The sequence below is a fragment of the Pomacea canaliculata genome, linkage group LG3, assembly GCF_003073045.1.
Source record: "Pomacea canaliculata isolate SZHN2017 linkage group LG3, ASM307304v1, whole genome shotgun sequence".
NCBI lineage: Eukaryota > Metazoa > Mollusca > Gastropoda > Architaenioglossa > Ampullariidae > Pomacea > Pomacea canaliculata.
Window position 1 is genome coordinate 10,055,745 of NC_037592.1, and position 16,882 is coordinate 10,072,626.

Genomic DNA, 16,882 nt, shown 5'->3' on the forward strand with positions numbered 1-16,882 from the left:
GCCAAAATACTGCAACCCATCTTAGTAACTTTATTATTTTGTTCACCTAGAGATGGTGAAGGAATGTGTTTTAAGGCACTTTATCTACTCTTCAACAATTCTTTTTGACCAAAGTCTTTTCTTTGTACAGAATATTGAGTGGCCCACGAAACTTTCCTGGTATTTTTGTGGAGAAGGTACGGCCAGGGAGTTTGGCCCACGAGGCAGGTTTAGATGTGGGAGATCAGATTGTGGAGGTCAATGACACAAACTTCTTGAACATCAGTCACAATGAGGTACAAAAGACAAAAGAATTAATGTGGTTTTTACTGTCTAGGGAGCATCCAAAGTGTGTCCAAGGGGGCAAGTTATTCTGTGTATGTTTACATGAGTCTACGCTGGAGGGGATTTAACAAATAAACTTATAAAGCTTAAGCATATGAATCTTGAAATTAAGGGCATACCTATGGCCCAGTAAAATCTTGTTCATTGCCATCTGCTACAATACTGGATTGTTTATACAGTATTTGGATAAGACCATGAAAAAATTTTTTTGACATTAACTGTTTTTGAACTCGGAAAGTGAAGGAGGTTTGGTAACTTCTTTTCTTTAATCATTGTTATGATTGATCATTTAATCATTGATGTAATCAGCATTTACTTATCTAACATGACACATTGGTCCAGGAAACTGGACACATGGGAGACAGTTATTATTTGTCAAAATTGTGTATATTTATAGGCCGTGATGGTACTGAAAAGCAGCAAACAACTGAACCTTATCATCCGCAAGAAGGTGGTAAGTATAAGTGTCTAATGTTGCTGTTATTGTGGCGTCAGTGAGTTGTTTTTATCTCCAATAAAATGGTACAAGAACAGGGTAATTTTTTCTAAACAATTTGACTAGGCTCTAGAATAGAGCTGACAGAATCTCAGACTCTCATGATACAGAAAGGCGCTGGTACTTCTTGGGATAAAGTTAAATGTGTGTTAAGTCTTATGAGGTTTGAATGAGAGGTCTTTGGAATGAATTAATTGAAACATGACTTCACAGACACATGCATGCACACACAAAGAGGCATGAACATTGAGTGCTGTATGCAGTTATATATTAACATAGTTTAAAGCAGATATTATTCTTGCCTTATGCAGGGCATGGTATTGTTTGAGAATCGTCAGAAGCAGTCACCAAGCCATTCCCTTAACTCCACACAATCAGGCCAGTCTCAGCCTGTCATGCAGAGGTATGAATCTCGTAAAGTCACCTTTCAAGAAAAGTTATAACTCTGCAATGACTTTATTTACTTTGCTGTTTTCTGTCATTGGATGTGGATGGTTTGTAGTTTTTTAGTTCTGAGTGAGCAGAATGGGTGCAGACGATATTGATGTAATGTTTGCATTGGAGGTTTAATGGAGGGAACATTGTCATAGATGCTTTTTAGTAGCATCCTAGTAATCTATTTAATGCTGGTATGAACATTGTCAGGAAATGTATACCAATATTTATGTTGCCAAAAAGGCATGTGCTCAGGGCAGGAGAATATGATCTAAGAGGAAAAAGCACGAGTGTGTGAACAGCTTGAATCTGCCAATGGCAGTGTTTTTTGACTAATAGTGAAACTCATTGTGCTTATAGACTCTTTGCAGTTTAAACATTTATCACTGTTCTTTTTCCCTCCATGTATTATTTTAATAACGAGAAGGTCAATTGTTTAGTCCCTTTCTCTTTTGCCATTTGTTCTTACCTATATGTGTAAATTTTTGGATGCTGCAGAATTAATCATGAATGTTATTTAAAAAATTGTATTTTTATATATTTTTGTGTGTAAATGAAGCAGTTCCAGAAGACATTTGTTAAATGTGATGGCATCACTGTATTGGTTATCCATCAATAATTGTCATTCCTTTTCATCCTTGAACTCACCAGCTGAATCATTTTATGTTTTAACCGATATAATATCATTTCTAAGTTAATGAGCAGAATACAGAGAAATACAAATAGGCCTAATCTTGATGGCACTAAGGGCAAGGGAGCTGACATATGACAAAGATACGGCACTTAGAAAATATCACAGCGATTTGATCATGTTCACCATTCCCGAGAATATTATATCAGTAAAATTATAGCAACTGAGGAAACTTTCAAAAAATAGTGCCATTTAAACATATTATGGAGAAAAAATTACAGTATGAGAATATTACAGTGGTTGAGTGCTGTTTGAGTCTTCAGTCATCGTGCTGGGTATCAAATATTATAACATGAGAGAACAGTGCTTTAAAGCACTAAGGCCCTAAAGCATCTGAGGATGAAGATTGAGTGTGTAGTTTTATTAAATTATATTGCTACTATGTTTTCTTTTTTTTAAATTCATAATGCACAAATACCAAAACAAATATAGAACATTTAACATTATAGTAAAAAACAAACACCACATGCACCCAAAGCAACACAATCGATCACTTCCACCAGTATAACAAGCCAACCAATACTGTGTGTGCACACCTCTCTCTCAACGCAACAGAAGCACTGCTCTCAAGCCCTGGGGCTAAGCAGGACAGCAGCAAGAATGTCCTACAAATGTGTGAACTAACACCCCCTCCTTTCAAAGCAGCTGCCATATTTTCGTTGGAATGAGCAATAAAATCTCGGCTAATCTGCCAGTAAACAACTGCCATATATTTTAAAAAATGAACATAATATCAGGATGTCATGTATTGGTACTGAGTGGAATACATGGTACTTTATGGAACATTATTCTTGAAGATAAAGTAGAAAACTCTACAGAGCTGTGTTGCATTATTTTCATTTAATTTTTAACATTGTGAACTCATCAATCTTTCCATAGCATTTCTTGTCATTGTCTTTCGCAGCTTGTTCTCATCCTTGTGGCCAGTTTTGTTTTTTACACAAATGTGATGTCAGCAATGGGCCATGACAATGGGGATGAGGGGTGGGGAGGGGGTGGTGTGACTCTAGCAAATTTGTTCCTGTTTTAGTTTTTGCCTTGTTGAGATTTTACTATTATGTCTAGTGCTGTATTGCAAGGAGCAAGAAATATTCATTTGCTCTTTATTTGACAGACAATACATTGTGTAAGACTGGAAAATGTCATAGACACTCACAGACTTTGTTACAAATCCCCACATTTTTAGTTTTTCTAAGAAAGAGACAAAGTGAATAAAGTGACAGTAACTAGATTCCTTCATTTTTAACTCAGCCATATGCTGGTAATGGCTATATCTCTATCATTGGTGTCCAGAACATTCTAACTTGGTTGTATTAGGTGAGGATTCTGACATCTTCCATTAGTGTGGCCAATGGTACCAGGTGAGACATGTTTGCATGTTGCCTTGGAAAATTTTTTTGAGGGGACAATACAAAAAAGACAAAACCCAAACGGATTTGAAATTGTGGATTTATTTTTGTCTCCACCTGCATGAAAATACGCATTTAATAAAGAGAATAGAGCATGTGAGTGCTACATATTTTTTTAAATGTCATGAATGTGCAAGCCAATACATTGAGCATGTTTTCAACTACTGAGAAGCAAGTCCAAGAAGTATTTACCTTGTCCTGAAAGAAAGGCAGTATTCCTGTGACAAGGTAAGGTTCCTGTCACACCTCTCTGCGCCCCATATTATTTCACTGTGTTAAGGAGGTAGTGTTTGGTTATTGCACTTTGTTTGCCGTTTTTTAATTTAATTTTAGCTTGTTTTGCCCTGTTATTATTTGATCTGTTTATTTTATTGTTCCCATTCACTCATGATCGGTGTTGTCAGCCATCTGCACAGCACATTGTCAGTTATGATGAAAGATCTGCACGTTTGGGTTTGCCAAGTAGCCTTTTCATGTCAATGATTATGCACTAAGTTTTGAAAGAAGAAGGGAATTTTGAAATAATTAAATCCCTAGTTTTCTGATGACTGTGCAGTTCAGATGCTTTCTCTTAATGCCTTACGATGTAAAACACTTTATAGAACTATTGTTCATGGGGTGTCCCTAGCTTTGATTTTTGTTATACACAAATGTTAAATATTTGGAAAAGACAGATGCATCACATTAAAATTTCGTTCTTTCACTGTTCAGTAAGCATTCAGTAACCTGGCATAAGAGGACTGAGGAGTGATTCCTCTGTCTACCAATCACTTGCCATTCCTTGGTTATAGTTATCTCTGTTTAATACTATAGTAATACTCCTGTAAATTAAATGCCATCATTTGATACAAAGAATAACAAGAAGTGGAAAAATCTAGATTATTTTTGTGCATTATGCAACTGATGCCAAAGATTTTATGGATCCTGCAAATTTGTATTATGGCTGTTTGGGATTCAGTGCATCTCAGAGAAGTTCGGTATATTTTTTTATTTCACTTTCTCCAGTCAGGTCACTGGAGCGCTGTAAATGTGATGTCACATGGGAAAGGCTTCAGTTTTAAGTGTGCAGAAATTAATTATTTTGGTCTCATTTCATGTTGCAATAGTTGTTGCAAAGCTTCACAAATAAACATTTGTTGAAAGAATAACATTCAGATACATAGCTGTGTATATCATATGCTAATATTATGTGGGCATGATGGATTCTTGACAGTCTTGTAGTAACAGTCTTTTTTTGCATAGATATTTGTTGTATGCACATGCATGCTTAAAATATTGCTGTCCTATGTGTCTTTGTTCTGATATTCTTGAACTAATATTCTAATAGCATTGGTACCTTATTTCTATGAACTGTTGTTTAGCAAATGTCAGTGAAGAAAACCATAGTTTAGCGTAATCATTTCTAGAATGCAAATGCTGTGGAAATAGTTGCAAATCTTTACAGTAAAATATGCAGTGAAAATTAAAATACTGTCTGAAGCATTTATACATAATTGCTGAAACAAAACTTAGTCTTAAAGGTAACTATCTCCTAATGAAAATTGTTATGAGCTTTTTATTGTAATAATTTGTGAATGTTTGTTTCAGCAGACTACCATCATCATACACATCTCCTTCAAAAAATCTGGATGAAAGTAGCCTGATAGAAGACCAGCTAAGTAAGATTTTATATTTTTTTGCTTTATTCATACTCTCTCCAGTTTTTTTTACTTCCTATAATAAAGAGAATTTTGATGTCTTATCTGGTAATCACCCTCTTTAGCAAATTTGTGAGAGTGCAGTATGTACTGGTTTTAGCAGGTATGCATGCTCAGGAATACTCTTCCTGAATCAGAAATTGTCCTTAAAAGTTGACATAGTTAAGTTACTTAACCTTTTTGCATATTAATGAAATGGGACTATGTGAAATACTATTTTTCAAAGGAAGTGTTTATTTCTGACATAAAAAGAATTTTTTTTTAAACAGTGTATGTGCATCATTTACAACAACCAAAGATGTTGCCACTGTACTTTTAACAGGACAAGCATGCATTTGTTGCTATATTTCATTCTTTAGTAGAATTTCTGGGCACCACTCTGGAAATAAATGTCAAGGTTGTTATTTACAGGAAGAGGACTGGATGGACTGGGTAAGGCCACATCCATTTCTGCCTCACAGCAGAATGGAATTGAAACAGAGACCACATCTTTTAGCTACACAAAAGTATCTTCAGATACTGGTCACACAAATGGGACTATTCCAGCTGATGAGGTTTGCTTGTTTTTTCTGCCTTGAAATTGAATCTCTGAGATTTTTTTTTTCTGTGCTGCTATGTACTGTGCTATTGTGAGAAGGCCTGGGGCTTGGAAAATTGTGCCGTCTTTGCACTGCACCATTCTTTTTAATTTCCTCTTCACTGATTTCACATTTATTTTTATTTCCTTCTCAGCTGTTATATTTTCAGAGCTTGATGTACATGCTGATGTGTTTTGGGGAGCTCATATAGAATAAACACTGCTTGGCTGCTCTTCCTCTGCAATACTCTTTATTTAGTACTCTAACTTGGGTCACATTTTACGCTTCTGTTTTTGAAAAATATTTCCATAATTAGAAGAAGTGTTCCCAAAACTCTCTTTCAGTGTTTCAATCTTTTGGTTAACTTTGGTGGGGAGTCTTTGTCAGCAAAGGAGTTCATTCTTTTTTCTAGGGAAGAAAGATTTTTGATCAGAGTTTGGAACGAATAAATTGTCTTTCAGTCCTGTCAGTACAGCCTTAAACCAGCCCTAGGAATGCTATGCCATTAATATTTTTAATATTTTGAAATTGTGGCTAAGTAATAAGAAAGAAAAGCAAATATATTCACAATAAAAAGATAATAATTTGATCATTAAAGTTAACATCTGTTGTGCATATTTTGGCCCAGTTTTACATTTAGAACCATGTCATAGCATATAATTTTTAAACTAGATTCAAATTGGTGTCTTGAGTTTAACTTACAAGACTAAATTCTTATATCTGTTAATTAAAATGTGTTGTTTTTTTAATGGTTAAAAAGTTTAAAAAAGAATACATAAATGCGCAATTAGAAAAAAAATTATTCTATTTCAAGAAAGATCATATATTTGAAAAAAAATATGAGCATTGGAATGAAATACTCTTTTCTAAAATATCTTTGGATTATACAATAGCCACATGTTTTTAAAATGTAAGGACAGGACAATGTAAATAATAAACTGGAAGAATTTAAAGAAAGATGTAAACAAATGAAAACTTGTAAAGACAGAAAAATCATCATTTGTGTGTACTTTGCACTTGGAAGATTGCCCTTTTTTTTGTGCATGTTTTATCACAAGGTTATTTTTTTGTTCTTCTTTGCATGCAGCTATCTTCCCCTAAACCCACTGCACATCCCTCCCCTCCCAGTGGCAGTAATGTAATGCACAGTGCATATTCTGACACACAGTCTTCCACGTCCTACGACAACCACCCTTCCTTGTCCCTCTCAGAGAGTGCTTTAGAATCACCAAATCTGCCTGATGATTTAGAAGAGGCAGGTTCAATAATTTTACCCAATTACCCAGCTGCCACCTTGGCCTTATCTCAAGCAGAAGAGAATCCAAATCCTTATCCTGTCAGCTCTCCCAGTACTCCCTCCTCTAACAAGAGCATGACATCACAGACAAGCAGTAGTAGTGACACAAAGAGAACACTTCCAATGTTTAGAGCGCCACCTCCACCTCCATTCCCACCCCCACCAGTGGATGAAGCAGCAAAATCTGAGTCCTTGCCTCCATCACTCTGTGGTAATGGAGATCCTAGCAAATGGAGCATACAAGAGTTTACCGAACACACTAAAGAAGAGAGTGGACGGGCATTGAGTGACAGTGAAGAACAGAATGGGCTTGCAGAGAATGGAGAACTACAGATAAGTGAAGATGATCTTGATTTGTTACCTTTGCCACCTCCATCTCTTCTAGTTGATGATGATGATGAAGATGACAATAATAAACTTGAGCAGAGGAGCTTTTTTAGAGACAAAGAGTCAATGACAAATGGTGGAAGCTCCAACATTGTTAAGCAGGCAGACACATACACAAATTATTTCAATGGCGTAGAACCTCAATTGTCTCACCATGAAAATGAGTTGGACATATATGCAAAGCCCCTAAAAAAAGTACCACCAAAATGTAATTCAGGTGAAGGTCAGTCTTCATTGTACTTGTCCCCTACACAATCTTCTCCACCTAACCCCATTGAAACCCATGCCACTGGTCTTGGAGGTGCAGCTGCGGTGTTAGCGGCTCGACGAGAGAAATCAGGGCTTCAAACCCCGCAACTTCTGGGGCCTGAGGCAAGCAGAGTTTCATGTTTTGTGGGCTTTCAGCACAAAGACTGGGTTCATCTGGTAAATTGCCTATGCTTACTGCAGGGAATACTTGTGGTGTGCTCATATGGCTAGATATTTGAATGAACAGGTTGCATAAAGCTATTGTTTGCTTGTAAGGCATGGTTGTGGTTTGGTATTAATCATTAATGCTAGTTTTAGTTTTGAGTGGAAAAAAAAATCAGAAAAATTTGGAAAAGCAATGAATGTTTGTTCTCAAGAACTACATCATCTGATAAAACTTTTTTGTTGTTGTTATGTAGTTATTTGTTTAAACTATGAAATAATGTGTGGCATTCAACATTGCACATTGAGAAAAAGTATTACAGAGACATGATCATCATAAATTTTCAGTTCACTTCTTCAGACATTGATGGAAAAGAACTTCGATCATTTGAGTTTCCCAAGGTAAAGAATTTGTTTTCTCTACATGTCCATGCATTGCCTTGTTGCTAAATTGAAACTTCGTAATCTTTTAACGCATTACTATTGCTGTCGCATGACCTTTGGCCACTCCAAATTAATGCAGTAGCAGTCAGAATTATACAATAAATAACCAAGTTGCAGCGAGTAAATGGTATCTATAGGCAAAAAAACCAAAACACTATATACATTTATTGTCGATTAATTACAGGGCCAAGATTTGAAGATTGCAATGGAAGGTGGGAATGGTACTCCTCTTGCAGGCAAAATTGTTGTGTCTGCGGTATTTGATGGAGGTGCTGCTATTGAAAATGGTAGGCTATTCTGTTTAATCTCAGACCACTTTGTTGAATTTAAATAAAAATAGCTGATCTACATGCAAAGTGTCAGATCAAATGACACAGACAATTCGTGGAGTATTAATACTGTTATTAAGTGATGTATTATGTTGACAAAATTTGATGTCACTTCTTCGGGTGTGCAGAAATATTATTTAAACAAAATATTTAGCCTGGATTACACCATTTTCAATATTTTATAAATATGAAATATGGGAATGTGCAGCATAGTAAGGATCATACAATTGATGTTACTTGTACACCAGAAGAGATAGGAAAGATAATAGAATTGATGTTACTTATACACAGGTTTGCAGACTGGTGACCAGCTTCTGATGGTCAATGGCAAGAAACTGACAGATGTAACTCTTGCTGAGGCAGAGAAGATTTTGGAGGAGGCTAAAATGGGATCACAGGTTTGTTTGTATATTGTGCTTTGGACAGTTCATGCATGGAAGATAAAAGTACCCGTTAAACTACAACCTGTATTAGTCAAAAATATCACCTGCAATATGTAGATAGCATTTAAACATTTATAAACATTTACAAATGGTCGAGAACACTTTGTAAATGTTTATAAAATATTTAAATGCTATCAGGTAGAATGTTGCATCGTGGCTAGCCACCCAGCTTTATCTGAGATTACCACATGGCTGTTCTTGTTACAGGTTTCTTAGCCATTATGCAATTCACTTTCACCACTCCAATTTATTCTTATGCATGCATTCAATAACTCACAAAGATGATAGATGAAAACATTATTTTTTTTCAAAACAAAATATACAAATGTAGTCAGAATATTAATACACACACACATATATGTATACATTAATAAACTTGTCTTTTTTGCAATGCAAGTTTTTTGTGCTTGCTTCATGACTTTTGAGCACGTCATTTGGGGTGACACAGAATTGCACCGGAGGCCCACAACGGTGAAGAGATTTGTGGATTATCCCTCTGTATTAAATGCTTCCAGCATAACATAGTTCCTTTTGATTATACCTCTTGCAGTGAAGAAATAGCGATTGGAATATTGTCCTGTTTTTTTTTCCAGGAAGTTGTGCTTACTTGTGCTTACAAGTGCACACTAAGAACTTACATCTTAGGTGCTGTTGTTTCACTAGGACATTTTTTCAAAGCATTTATTTCTGTGTGCTACCCCAGCTATCCAGAGAAAGAAGTTCTTTCACAGCCCCTGACTGAATAATTCTGATAGTCCTGATTACTTGCAATTTGCTCGTAGAATTTACTCTTCTCAGCCCACCTGCAAATCACTTTGTTGAAATCATGATCATGCTAAGCAGTTGGCCTGGCTAACAATAGACCGAACTTAAACCTTGGGAATCTGCAGTTGGGGAGGGTCAAGAGCCCTGTTTACACCGTTATAAAAAATTTTTTTACATTATCATTGCAAATAGTTCTTCATCCGTTTTACATGTGATCATAAGTTGTGTGGTGCTTTTCTTTACTGAAGAAATATTTTTATTAAACCATAAAGTAAAATACTTTGTCAAATGTTGGTCCATGTTTGTCTGGTTACGAAGTCGTTAGTTCAAAGGTGGCATCAAGAGTCTCTTGTTATTTGCAGAAAATGGTTCGTGTGGTGTATGCACAGAGTCTTTTCCTGAACAATGAGGAGTGTGTGTAAGTAATGCTTTTGTTTCTTTAAATGTGAGGAGTGTTGATGTTCATTCTATTTGACCCTGAGTGAGAGAATCAAAAAAGAATTCTACCATCTGTTGCAGTACATATTTCTAGACATGGACAAAGACAAGAGTGCAGCATGTGTTGCCTGATGACAGCCTTGCCAGTCAGAAATTGTGGATAATGACTGTGATGAAGCTTGCCTGGATGTTTTCCTTAAAAATTGTGATCACATGAAGAAAGACTGTAGTCTGAACTGATGAATAAAGGACCAAATACTCTCATGATTAATCCCTTTAAAAACAGCATATACTTGAATCATTTCACAGCCTTTACTTATTTGGGTTTTTTTTTTTTTTTGTGAGCCGCCTTCAACCGCACCCCCCTAAAAACCCCACATGCACATGCACCAAAACAAAAGTATAGTGCATGCAGTGCTCTACTTCCTTTCAGGCAAGCAATCTTGTTCGTTCGTTTGTTCCCTCGAATGGATCTTCATCAAGATGCCTCACAAGAGGCCGTGTATTGATCTCAAGATCAAATTTGCGAAACTCTTGGACGAATGTGAAAAAGTAGCCAAGGAAGGTCAAGGCTGTGAGCCATTCACTGACAGTGCTCACCACATGTGCGCTATAGCCCTGTGACAAAAGGAGAGAGTTGCTCTTACTTCTTACTTGTGACGACCAACAGATTAGGGAAGATGTATTATTTATTATATATTAGGAATACAATCCAATTACTCAGGAAAGAAATCTGATTTAGCATTATGAATGCAAATGTATTGATGCCTGCAACTTAAAATTTAAGAAATAGTTTAATTCTCCAATAAAATTTCACAAACTGTTAGTCATAGGGGAAAGTGATCAAGGCTTAATCATTTCCTATCAAATGGCAACATTTTTTGCTGTCTTAAAGCCAACAGCTTAAGGCTGCTAAATTTCTGATGAAAATCTTTAAAGCAGCTAAGGCAAGTTTGGGGTTGTCTTGTGAAAGCAATAATCATAGAATATAATGAGCCAAGCGAAATTTATAATCACATCAGCTAAAACTTACTGGTTCATCTGGATTCCAGTGAAATCTGTCTTTAACTTTGTACTGAGTCAGTGCTACTGCTGCTGAGGCGATTGCTGAAATTATTTTAAGGACAATATGCCAGCATAATCCCATTTTCAAAAGTTTAAATTTTACATTACAGCTATTAGTAAGTTCCAAAATGCATTTTCAAAGGATACTAGAAATGAGACTACCAAACGCCAGCATACAGACGAAGAGGCGAACTCGACAGATAAGCAAGCCATTGTAGTCTGGGTACATATGGTAAGACATTGCAGTCTGCAGAAAGCAGTAGACGACTCCACCAATGAAGGTGAAGCCTGCTCCAATGATGTGCACAATTTCTACCACTGTATGTTCCTGTGAAATAAATTTTGTTCATTGGGAATGAGATGACAATGATACCAGCAAAAGCTTGCAACACTACATCTGCAATGCATTTGTCCAAGTTTTTACATGTTTAAAAAAAATTATAGCATTCCCTCAAAGCACCTGAAGTCATTTAAAGGACTGAAAAGATTGAGTACCTGAAAGTTGGCCACAATGGAGCAGCCAAAAGCAGACAAGAAGCCAAGTCCTGCACTTATCTTGTTTGTGCGTCTCAGCCAGGTGTCCTCTTCACCAGCCAATGCCTTCACAGCCTTATATCGTACATATATGGTGCAGAACGCTGGAAAGAAAACATGATATGCATTATTAGAAGTCTGAAAATGCTTAATGAGTCCAAGAAGCTGTACTAAAAATTAACCATAAAGCAATAACTCTGTTTTACCATGGTGACAAGTCTACAGTGGTCATCAGTACACAGTGAATATACCCATGGGGGAGCAGATAGCCAGGTAGTTAGAGTGCGCTGGTTTCATACCCATGTAGCGCGGCTCACTCCTGCCAGCAGAGTCAACTGGTGGGAATGGGTAACTGATTCCAAAGAGGGTTGGGAAAGATAATGCAACAGGGGGGGAGATAGGCATGACCATCACATAAAGCTGGCCCTGAGAAAAGGTCTCCAACACCACACCCCCTCAATGACCTGTAAAAAAGTCATTGGACTGGGAGTGGTGTGTTGAGGTTGTAGACCAACTAATCACAATTTTCTCTTTGTATTATCGCTGCCATGCAGGTGAATTGTGTAAAACCAGACACGTGTTATTTAGTATTATTTATTATGGAAGATATATTAAAGTCTTTGATTTATATCTTACAAGTATCATTTCTTTTGTATCCGAGCTCAAAAGCGTTAAAGCATTTCCAGTTCACACATTTGCATCCACTGCACATGGTACACAAAACTTTAATGACACATGTTTTCATGATGGACTAAACCATTACACTTACTCATCCTAACTGCTCACAAGAACTAGTCACCAGAAGTTAACAGGTAAGAAAGGAGATAAAGCAACCTCCTCACATTTAACAGTTACCAACTCACCCAGAAAAGATGCAATATTCAAGAACTGTCCAAAGATGCAGCTTTCAGGAACCTCAGCACCTGTGTCACTGACACAGAAAAATTGCATTAAATATGGAACTCTAGACAGTATGGCACAACCCCCACCAAATCCAGCAATTACCTAATCACCTGCATGCTTGAGCTCGCTGTCTATAGTTGAATCACAAATGGCTATTCCTCAAGTGAAACCCCCATAGCAATGTAATCACCTAGATACCTGATGACACTAGTGAGAGACAACAGAAATACTACTGGCTTAAGACAACAACACTGTGTGCAAAAGTTGAATGTGAACTGATGTCCAGGAAGCAGGGCGGGTGTGTGAGCTGTAATCACAAACAGCACCAGTCTTTTGTTTTCTCTGCTTGGCTGCTTTAAACCCTTAGAGCATGATTGTGGCTTTGCCGGGGAAGGCGATTTTCATTACTTTTATGGCAAAGTTCAAGCTTTTTCCTTTCCAAATATCTATGGGTTTTTTGGTCTAATATTTACCTGAGAGCACCAATCATATAACAAACATCACCCCTTGTTGTCTTTACCATCTTCAATTATTAGCCAGTTTGTAATATGAATACTCTTATGCAGTGCAAAGAGGGTTAAAGTAAGAGCAAAAGCATGTTGATAGTAACTCTAGCAATTATGTAGTAATACTCCCCATCCCGCATCATCTTTAATAATAATTAAAGTTAAACTTATACTTTGAAGGAACATTGTTTGAAGGAGCTAATCAGTTCATACACTCATAGAATCAAAACATCCAATGCATATATAACTCATTCCTAACATGCTTTCTAATATTTATCTGTTTCCAGGCTGGGAGTCAGGAACTTTTGCAGGGATGGGGTGTGTCATTATCAGGGAAGTCAAATAAGCAGACAGGATGATAAACTGGAAGACTTTAACTTGTATAAGGTGATTAGGAATAAAAAAAAGTTGGAGAAAACTAACATACAACCCCATGATTCCTACTGGCCTCTATTTGCTGAAATCTGAACAAAGTTTCCAGAAATGGCATTTTAAGTGACTCTCAGCGATTTTTAAGCATATGTGTTTCCTCAAGAAAGTGAAAACTCTTCAACAGATCTACAAAAGTGAACTAAAACTAACCCGCTACTATTAAGTAGTCATCTCTATTTCAATGCTCCACTACAAAATAAAACAAAGATCACATTTTAAGTCAGCATACCTGATGTAAGGGAAAGCTGCAGAAACATCCCCACGAACAACTGCAATGATATATGCTAGGCAGAAAGTTCCAGAGGCAACAATAACCAGGAAAATAGGCAGACAGCCTAGGTATGACATCGTTTTAGTTGCGATGGTGCCACTTCAGTGCCTGGAAATGAATGCAAACAATCCAATCACAGTAGTTAAGCAGCCTGATTTATCTTTACCCCCATGGGTGCTTCATTAACATTACGATAAGATAACATACAACTTTATTTATCCCAGAGGTCAATTCTGGTGCAGCTTGATTAAAATTAAAATTTATACACAATTGCATGCACAAAACTATTCATGTCTCATTCATAACCCATTCAAAAGTTGCAAGGCTGAAACAACAAAAGACAGCCGCAGTCTGTTTGTCCTGCATGCATTGTCGTACTCATGCTTTACATCTTTCTGTTTAAAGAATGACATTCTATCCACAGGTAGAAAAAAGAACAGGTCAACCTGGGAGAGAGAGGTGAGAGTACTTGTCAGACCATGTGGAAACTATTAATGAAGCAGGACAATTAGGATAGTGGGTGCCATGTGTGATCATCCTCCTTCTCTAGGTCAAAGTTCAACCTTTAAGCATTGATCCTACACAGGTATCTACTTAACTTATTGAAATTAAAGGATTTGGATCATATAAGTCTGCCCCATAGCTCAAAACACAACACAAGTCAGGGTTATATTAGGAATTCATTTACATTTTAAAAATGTACAGGCGGTCCTCGACTTACAACATTGTTCTGTTCCTACGTCGTGTCGTAAACCGATTTTCACTGTAAATCGGAACATATGTAATACTGTACATAAATAACAGACTGTAAGCATTTATCCTATTCTAACACAGTAATTATCAAAAAACACATATCAAATATGTTTAATAATGAAATGAAATGTGCACCAAACACGACGCAAAACCACTTAAGTTGAAACAAGGCTTTATACAGTAAATGGAAGATGCGTCGTAACCACGGAACATCGTAACTCGGGACTGACATAACCTGAGGACCGCCTGTATATTATACACTAACTTGCTAGAAGATACATCTCAAAGGGAGAATGAAAAACAACTTCATTTTAAATGCTTCTAATATCACAGCACAGATTTAATAGATGTAATAATGATTGATTAGAAACATGACTGACTCTCAACAGAATCTCAAAGTTCAACAGTAAAAAACAAGGCATATTAAAAGATTTGCAGATACACCAATAGCTGTTTGGGTTTCCTCATCACAGGAACTATGGAATTTTCTTTTTCTTTCACCTCTTTTCTTATATGTCATAAACAATGCTGACCTCTGATTTTTTAATTCAGGTTAAGGTTATAAGATATAAGGTGTTATAATCTGGTATGAACACATTACTTTATAGCTGTATACCCTACATCTAAATAATTATATATTAGAAACTCTTGTAAGCTTTCTAAAATTATACCATCTCATGTTTTATCTATTAAACAAAACATAGATCGACATATTTGCCTTGAGCTATCAATTACAATATGAAATTGGAATAGCAGTCTTTCAATGCTGTCTTACAGGAGAATGATAATCAGTTGTATTTGATATTTATAAAAGCAGTTTCCTGTAAATTTTTTGGTTGGACGATGCCTTACATAAAACAAAGCACAATCAACAGTCAGCTGACCCATTTTCAATCAAGGATGTAAACCATCATAAACGTACAACATAATAAGATTTTTGTACGTTGGCTTCCTCCACAGTGGCCCATATATCAAGACATGTTTGGAAAAAATGTTAGTCCGTAATGTGTTCATTTTGTATTTATAAGAAGCATAGAAAGATATTAATACTGCTTTTAATAGTTCATACATATGTAAAATTAATTATCAGATTCACTGTTTACTTCACAATTATTAACATTTCATGGTGTTGCTGTTTTGCATGAATTGTGATAATGAAAAAAAAATCTTCCTTTTTTTGAGATATTTAACCGACTACGTTGGATGGGACATACATATAGCTACATACTCACGCTAAAGCATTCAAAGTTAATTGTTCCGATCAACTGGTAATGAAAAATGGAAGGCTGATATAACCTGTGTCGAGCTGTGATACGTAATGTTTCGTGGTTTGGGTTCCGGTTGCGAAACACATGTACTCAAACGACAAGATTATCGGTGATAAGACATAATCTCGACAGTCTTGATAAATGCGGTCACATGAACCGCAGCATAACAATTACATTCCCTAAATGGACACAAATACGCTATGGTTGTTTACTTCCTAAGACTTATAACACTGTGAATACCCGGTCTATGCCTTGATTTATCATGTATACCATTTTCTCAGAAATAAAATTAAACTCGAGTTTCAAGTCCTTTGATAGTCAAGAGTACGTATCGCATCGCTCCGAATCCTTCACGTGGAAACTTACCACTGCCTCACTTTTGTTCTCTCCCGTCCTCTGATATGCTTTTATTTTGAGCTGTTGTCTCGTTTGTGTTGTGTCGAGTGCTAATAATATGCACAAGGGGTATAGGGCTCGTCGCATACTATATTTGCTGCTCACAGTCATTCCTTTTCCCGGAATATTATGCTGCGTTCTGTCTTGTATATAACTCTATCAACAGCCCCTAGTGCAGCTACCATTTGTTGAATTGATCACGTGGACGCGCATCACGGCAATCTTGTCTTCCGGCCAAGCAGAGTATAATTTAACATCATTTATCACTGCATGTTACACCACTCCATAATTGATTGAACATAAATTAAGCCCAGAACCCTGTCATTTCTAGTGTTTCAGAGCTACGAAAATCTCACCTACATTGCATTTTCTGACTGTGGGCTTTCTCTAAATCTCTTTGCTCCCATCGTCTGCTACTGAATATGATCGAAGAAAACATTATCTATATATTCAGCCAATGGCAGCTGCACTATGGGGCTCACAGTAGATTCAGGTTTGTTTTGTATACAACAAGCGATCTTCTTCTTCGGTGATAAAGAGCTTTCGACAAGGCCAGCAATTCTCACTTCGTCTCATTATATATATATAGTCGCTATGCTCTAATTGATAT

At 36.6% G+C, this 16,882-nt stretch overlaps 2 protein-coding genes across 14 annotated transcripts in view; one reads left to right on the forward strand and one right to left on the reverse strand.

Annotated features, from left to right (window-relative positions):
* The window catches only part of LOC112558740 (harmonin-like), a 24,671-nt gene extending 14,266 nt beyond the window's left edge, over nt 1-10,405 (forward strand). For 7 of the 10 annotated variants that reach the window (XM_025229373.1, XM_025229374.1, XM_025229368.1 and 4 more), the window contains 11 exons: nt 131-275; nt 722-778; nt 1,132-1,223; nt 4,943-5,013; nt 5,464-5,606; nt 6,718-7,740; nt 8,074-8,127; nt 8,354-8,456; nt 8,790-8,896; nt 10,069-10,124; nt 10,226-10,405. In XM_025229373.1, coding sequence (XP_025085158.1) covers nt 131-275; nt 722-778; nt 1,132-1,223; nt 4,943-5,013; nt 5,464-5,606; nt 6,718-7,740; nt 8,074-8,127; nt 8,354-8,456; nt 8,790-8,896; nt 10,069-10,124; nt 10,226-10,238 — 1,864 coding nt within the window. In that variant the 3' untranslated portion in view covers nt 10,239-10,405. The remainder of the gene's footprint in view (nt 1-130; nt 276-721; nt 779-1,131; nt 1,224-4,942; nt 5,014-5,463; nt 5,607-6,717; nt 7,741-8,073; nt 8,128-8,353; nt 8,457-8,789; nt 8,897-10,068; nt 10,125-10,225) is intronic. The other 3 variants (XM_025229371.1, XM_025229369.1, XM_025229377.1) reach the window with 3 other exon arrangements.
* LOC112558745 (DNA damage-regulated autophagy modulator protein 2-like) lies at nt 9,224-16,721 on the reverse strand. Of its 4 annotated transcripts, none has more exons than XM_025229384.1 (7): nt 16,633-16,721; nt 13,814-13,963; nt 12,607-12,674; nt 11,705-11,847; nt 11,357-11,537; nt 11,178-11,251; nt 9,224-10,762 (listed from the first exon to the last, which is right to left on the reverse strand). In XM_025229384.1, the coding sequence occupies exons 2-7, from the start codon at nt 13,930-13,932 to the stop codon at nt 10,574-10,576; spliced, it is 774 nt and encodes a 257-aa protein (XP_025085169.1). In that variant the 5' UTR covers nt 13,933-13,963; nt 16,633-16,721; the 3' UTR covers nt 9,224-10,573. The 4 variants fall into 4 exon arrangements, with proteins under 4 accessions (XP_025085169.1, XP_025085167.1, XP_025085170.1 ...); XM_025229382.1 differs by lacking the exon at nt 16,633-16,721 and adding an exon at nt 16,243-16,537; XM_025229385.1 differs by lacking the exon at nt 16,633-16,721 and adding an exon at nt 15,905-16,126.
* Nucleotides 16,722-16,882: the final 161 nt, after the last annotated feature.